We start from the raw sequence: 6,079 nt of genomic DNA on the forward strand, positions 1-6,079 counted from the left end.
CCAAATCCAGCCACTTCGCACAGCCATTGAAGAGGAGTGGGACATTTATTCAGAAGTATTCTCACACATAATAGAGAGACATATTCGATCTTATACAAATGTAAGGAAGGTTTATAATGAGTATGTTTTAGTCAAACATGATATGTGTTTGGGTTTCTTGTGGTCAATTAGTAGTCTACAAATTATTTGTAATTATGTCCCGGACCTCCCAACCTTCCGCTCAAGAAGAAATCAGCCCTCGGCTGAATCTAGTTGATGATCCCTGTTTTAAGGTACCGTGACTAACAGATGCCAATCTGTATTACCAATCATGTGAAATCCATAGATTAGGGCCTAATGAATTTATTTTAATTGACTGATTTCCTTATGTAAAATCTTTGAAATTGTTGCATTTATATTTTCTTCAGTATAATTAACAATACAATAGCTCTCTGAACTTGTGAATCACTTCCTCATTATGCTGTAGAGTCAGAGGCACACAGCAAAAAGGGTTTAGGTTTTATTATTTAAAAAAGTCCTTATAACGTTCATTTTTTACAGTTAACCCTGCATCTGTATGTCAACCTCTTACATCACTTTTGGCACTTACAGGTAAATCACAAGTAAAACACTTAAACACTGTAAATATAATTTGTTGCAGTGCACGACAAAAATACATTTTCTAAAGGTAATTTTCAATCTAAATGTAACTTAAAATCTCATAGTTCTAATACATACTCTGTTGTTTCTGCATTTTATTATTTCCAATTAACTTAAGGATCATTTTCTGAGACACTCAGAAATATCAAGTAAATAGTTAATAAATATCTAATTACATCATTTCCTATGGCTTGTAAAGAAATACTAAGCATACATTTTGCATTTACATTTTGATAATACTATACTTTGCACCATTTGTGTTTAACAATGTTTATTAGCTGATCACTTCCACTTGAAGCACCGCCGTCTCATCACCATTGGTGAACCTTTAACCCTTAACCTTTCTCCTCAAAGTAGTCTATGAATTGGATCTGTATCTATATGGCTTTGAATCAAGTCACGCTTATTGGAGGTTACCTCCTTTTTGCAGGAGTGGACTGAGACCAGAAATGGCCACTGGTATTTCTAACACACCAGCCCATTTTTTTACCTTGAGGCCCCCATTATTAGCCAGATCATCATCATTTTGCGCAAAAAACCCCCCCAAGTTAGACAGGCCCACTGGGTTAAAAATGGACCAGCCGCCCCTGCCTTTCTACACCCCCAATCAAATTAGCTTCTCTGCATTCGTTGGTTGACTGTTTTTCTGACTGTTTTGGGTTACATTTACAGAATGTTTACTGGCTATCAAGTAAGACCAAGGATGGGTGTTTTTCAACCCACTAGGCATTCTGGTTTGAAAGAGCACTTCAATCATATTTGGTCAGTTCAATGATTAGAATAGTTCTATAACATGGTTTATTGGAGACTGATAAACATTTAAATCAAGTACCTCTACAGTAAGCATCATTCACTCCCATTCCATTTTCCCTCGATCCTGGACTCAGGCAACAACATCCAACGTGGCATTGTGTCTTCTTCATACAGTACCAACTCATTTAGGGGCTTTGGAGACTGAGAGCACTGTGACTGTTTCTATAACACATTAAAGTGCAGCCTGTGCTGTGCATGACCTGTATCAGGAGGAGGGGGTGCATTACAAAGGGAACTCGTCTCTGAAGAACAAAACAGACCCCTGTGCAGATGAGACGTCCAAGAGTTTCAAAGGGAATATTGAGGGTGTTGGCCTAATGTTTAAACGGAACCTCTGATGTTGGCCTAATGTTGAAACCTTTCATGTTGGCCTAGATTTGAAACTCCTCATTGGGTATTGAAAGCCCTCTCATTGTTAACAGAACACAATCAAATTGGAAACTGCTCAGAAGGGGGAATCATAGGGAGTCAACATGGGCGCTGGCGGAGGGCCTCGAGTCCAGTCAAAAGCTTTGCCAGGATCCAAAATGGCAGCCCATTGGGTGTCTGCTGTGTAGCTGTGTTAAAAGAAAGGTTGACTGTTGTTGATGAAAAGTTTCCATCAGTAAGTGTAAGTGTATCTGGAAAGTGGCGTGTCTTCCATCAAGTCGTCCTGGACAGGAAGACAAAACAAGAGAGTCATAATGTTGCCAAACACTATATCACTTCAAATTAATTGAAATCATATATCTCACATTAACAACATGTCATGCCACAGAAGACCTGAATCTAACATGTCAAGTATAGTATGGTCACCATGGGTAGATCCTGCAGCCGGTGGAAGTCCGGGTGGTCGGTCCGTTGGCGGAACTTGAGGAAGAGGATGACAGAGACTACGGCTGTGGTGACGATGAAGACAGAGACCAGGCCAGCCAGCACAGGGTCCAGAGGAGAGTGGAGATGTGGCCCTTTGTCTGGAACAACACGTTAACTGATTTAGTGATTGATTGGCTAATTAGTTTTGTAATTTGTTAACTGGATAATGAGTGAATAATTTGATTGGTTAATTGGTATATTATCACCGTACCCTCATCTCCAACATTGAGCTCCGATGGAACCTCCTGTTGAGGCGGGCTGACAGGGACATGGACTGGGGCAGTGGTCTGGGGGTGCTCCATGGTGAGGGGTTGGGTTGGGGGAGGGATCAGGGCAAGGGTGCTGGGTTGGACAGAGGACTGGATCGGTATTAAAACATGGGATGGAAGTAGGTTGGTATCTAAGGCAGGAGGAGTAGAGGTGGTGAGGTGGCCTACAGCGAAACCAGGGTGGGTAGTGCCCCCTAGGGTGGAGGGGTGGCTAGTAGTGCCCCCTAGGGTGGAGGGGTGGCTAGTAGTGTCCCCTAGGTTGGAGGGGTGGCTAGTAGTGTCCCCTAGGTTGGAGGGGTGGCTAGTAGTGCCCCCTAGGGTGGAGGGGTGGCTAGTAGTGCCCCCTAGGGTGGAGGGGTGGCTAGTAGTGCCCCCTAGGGTGGAGGGGTGGCTAGTAGTGTCCCCTAGGTTGGAGGGCAGTCCTGCAGGGGATGTGCTCTTCACAGGGGATGAGGAGGAGGAGCCATCTGGAGCGGCTGAGTGATAATCACATAGAAATATAATTACAACAGTATTACATACAGACAGTATTACACACTGTACATACAGTATCTCAATGGAAGATACAGATAAAGGTTCTGCAATGAGTCTTTTTTCATGTACCATCATTTCTGCTTCTCCTAAATGAGGTTCTACTCATTGTTATTTGAAAGCAAAAGGAGAAGAATGAGAGGGAGACAGATATATTGAAATCTGGATGGTATTATGTCATATTGTGTGTTTTGTCAGGCAGAAGAGGCATCAGATACAGCAGACTCGCTCAGCATTGACAGAGATAGTTATATTTGTTAAAACGACACCTCCTACATCAGGTTGCCACATCCCCCTCTATACCGCTCAACAACCCTCTACTCCCTGTTGCCAAGGCACACAGGTAGCCAGGCCCAGGGCATACCATGATAGAAGGGAAAGATGGAGACTTTCTATTCCCCTGGTAAGCTGCCTGATGGTGGGTGGAGCCTGAGGCAAGCTTCTGTATGTACAAACAAGCAGCTTTTGCAGAATGCGGCTGTCTATTTTCAGACTGAACACTATATAAACAAGCTACCAGCTGAGTGGTGGCTGAGAGAAAGTCACAGAGTAATATAATTACTATAGTATTACATAAACAGGACTACCTCAGGGTAACCATGGGGAATATAGACAGGCTTAATGACGCTGATAGAAGTGAAATATCCTTTGGGTTACAGTACCTGCGAGAGTGGCATTGTCTTGGGTGGTGGTAACAGTGTTGACTGTGTGTGCAGGTGGAGATGTGGTCATCTGATTGGTCACAGCCATGTCATCGCTGTCACCAGCGTCTGTAACAGAATCTGATTGGTGCAGCTTGTCGCTGTTGGTAACAGCTGGTTTGGTTGGGGCTCTATCCGCTTGGTCTGGTGAGGTCTGATTGGCAGGACCTGGCTCTGGCCCCGGATCCCCATCTTCATTGATAATTGGGAGGGCTTGGGATGCAGTAGACACACCCTCACGCTGGAGGGCAACTGGGATGAAGACAGGGGGCAAAGCAGTGCTCTGACCTACAAGAAAATAATGATGATGTCACAGTATAAATATAATGTCCTGGTTCTCCATGTTGTTGTGAATAGATGAATTACTGATACTGGAAGACAATTCAAAAAGCATAACTGGGAAATAAATATTTATTGATTCTTTTTCCTTTCCATTTAACCTGAGCAGGAAAAAGTCAGGGCTCTGGTCAGGCCCTAGTCATGATTTTTGGCATTTTCATGTATGTCTAGTGTATGTTCAAATGCCATTGAATTGATCATTGTTTTAGAGTATTGAGTGTTGAATAGATAATGTGCCAGTGGCCTGTAACACTGTGGTGTTATATAATTAGGCATCTGTAGCCTGGTGAGCATACATGGCTAATGCTGAGAGGGGGTACATCATTTCATCTTCCATTCTTATCAGCAATACTCATTGATCTGCTTGTTGATCATGTCATATGATATACTTATGTTATGAAATATTCCTAATAAGAGCAGTGGGCAAACAATCCAAATGCAATAGGCTGTACAAAAACATGTTTTCATTGGCTTACTGGAATATGAGACTACAGTACTGAACGAGTATGCATTTAAATAAGAATGCAATACTCACAAGAATAATTGATTAAGTATATCAAGCAGGGTTAGGTTAAATTCCAATTTAATTTGAAATTCCAATGATATTATTGAATTCACTAAGGAATTTAAATTGAATTTGAATTGTAAACACATTTAATCTTTGGAATTGAATTGGAATTCAATATTTGTACATTTCCCAGGTAATGGAATTAATCCACTTAGTATAAAAAAATGACTAGAGGATTTGTTTTAAATAATTTTAACTTGTATTTCTATATTTCCATTATAGCGAGGCTGTCTGAACAGTGAAATGATCAGCCTCAAACCCTGAGGGAATTGAATTCAAATTTGTGGAATTGTTTTGTTCATAATATTGAATTAGGAATGTAATTATTGGAATTTACCTAATATTGTAATTGTACGGAATTGAATTATCTCTGAATTCAAAGACTGGCCTGGAATTTGAATTTAATTAAATGGAATTTACGGGGAGAGGTAATAAAATTAGAATATAATTTGGGCAATTAACCCCAACCCTGATATCAAGCAAAATATCAGGCAAAATATGTTGAGAAATTCAAAGAATGTTCCTATTGGCCTCTTATGTCAGTAAAAATATCCTTACCTATAATAACCTCATAATAACCCGCACTGACAGGTAGCCCAAGTGTATGACCAGTCGATAAACACTGCCAAATGAGATTGGTAACATTACATTTACATTTAGCCTACATTATACAAATTGTCATCAGAATATCAGAATAACTGTCATCAGAATATTTTGTGATGATAAAGTAAGCTGAATGACGAGCACAAAATATATATTCTCAGCGAGCTGTCTATTCTAAACACAGCACACACACCGACACCTACCCTTTGTCTGCGATGATCTGGTAAGGATGACCAAAGCACAAACCACTAGATGCATTTCAATGTTCATTTCATGTGCCGCTTTCGTGGATACGATGATAAAACGTTCAACGGCTTTTAACGCCCGTTCTCGTCTTTGCTAGAGCGTATTCTTTGCTGTTCTTTCGGTTGGTTATCTGACAGAGAACAGCATTGCTAAAACTACAGAAGGGTCTGGCATTAGAGGATATGAAAGAAGGGGTGGGGTTGAAATGCCTATATGACGCGCGGTGCGCAATGTAGGACTAACGCACCGCGTAACACACAAAGTGAGTGTCTGCCCAGCTCCGTCAGGACGATGTCTGTCGATGTTAAAGGCCCACAGTGTATTCTGAATGTGTCACTGTCACGGTCTCACTTCCATTGCTTGCCCGCGACCGCCCTTCCCATTAAAGGGGGGCACGCTGCACCTCAGTCAGCTGTCACTGCATGCTGCGTGCGCTCCTCGTTGCTCCCTGATTAAAACAAGCATTTCTAGTCATTCCTTTATCAGAAAAACTGATAGGCCCTACACAGGTAGAG

General features: G+C 41.7%; 1 protein-coding gene across 1 annotated transcript; it reads right to left on the reverse strand.

The window, feature by feature from the left end:
* Nucleotides 1–1,529: 1,529 nt before the first annotated feature.
* Nucleotides 1,530–5,724, reverse strand: LOC106569405 (uncharacterized). Its single transcript, XM_014140742.3, has 5 exons — nucleotides 5,522–5,724; nucleotides 3,770–4,096; nucleotides 2,519–3,052; nucleotides 2,248–2,405; nucleotides 1,530–2,104 (listed from the first exon to the last, which is right to left on the reverse strand). The coding sequence occupies exons 1-5, from the start codon at nucleotides 5,586–5,588 to the stop codon at nucleotides 2,054–2,056; spliced, it is 1,137 nt and encodes a 378-aa protein (XP_013996217.1). The 5' UTR covers nucleotides 5,589–5,724; the 3' UTR covers nucleotides 1,530–2,053.
* Nucleotides 5,725–6,079: the final 355 nt, after the last annotated feature.

The sequence above is a fragment of the Salmo salar genome, chromosome 14 (genome assembly GCF_965601325.2).
Source record: "Salmo salar chromosome 14, fSalSal1, whole genome shotgun sequence".
Lineage (NCBI taxonomy): Eukaryota > Metazoa > Chordata > Actinopteri > Salmoniformes > Salmonidae > Salmo > Salmo salar.

Excerpts from the sequence above, each read along its gene's own strand:
- LOC106569405 (XM_014140742.3), bottom strand. The coding sequence starts at position 5,588 with ATGAACATTGAAATGCATCTAGTGGTTTGTGCTTTGGTCATCCTTACC. Across the intron at positions 4,097-5,521 it reads CAGATCATCGCAGACAAAGG|GTCAGAGCACTGCTTTGCCC; the intron begins GTAGGTGTCGGT and ends ATTTTCTTGTAG. Across the intron at positions 2,406-2,518 it reads GCTCAATGTTGGAGATGAGG|ACAAAGGGCCACATCTCCAC; the intron begins GTACGGTGATAA and ends GTGTTGTTCCAG.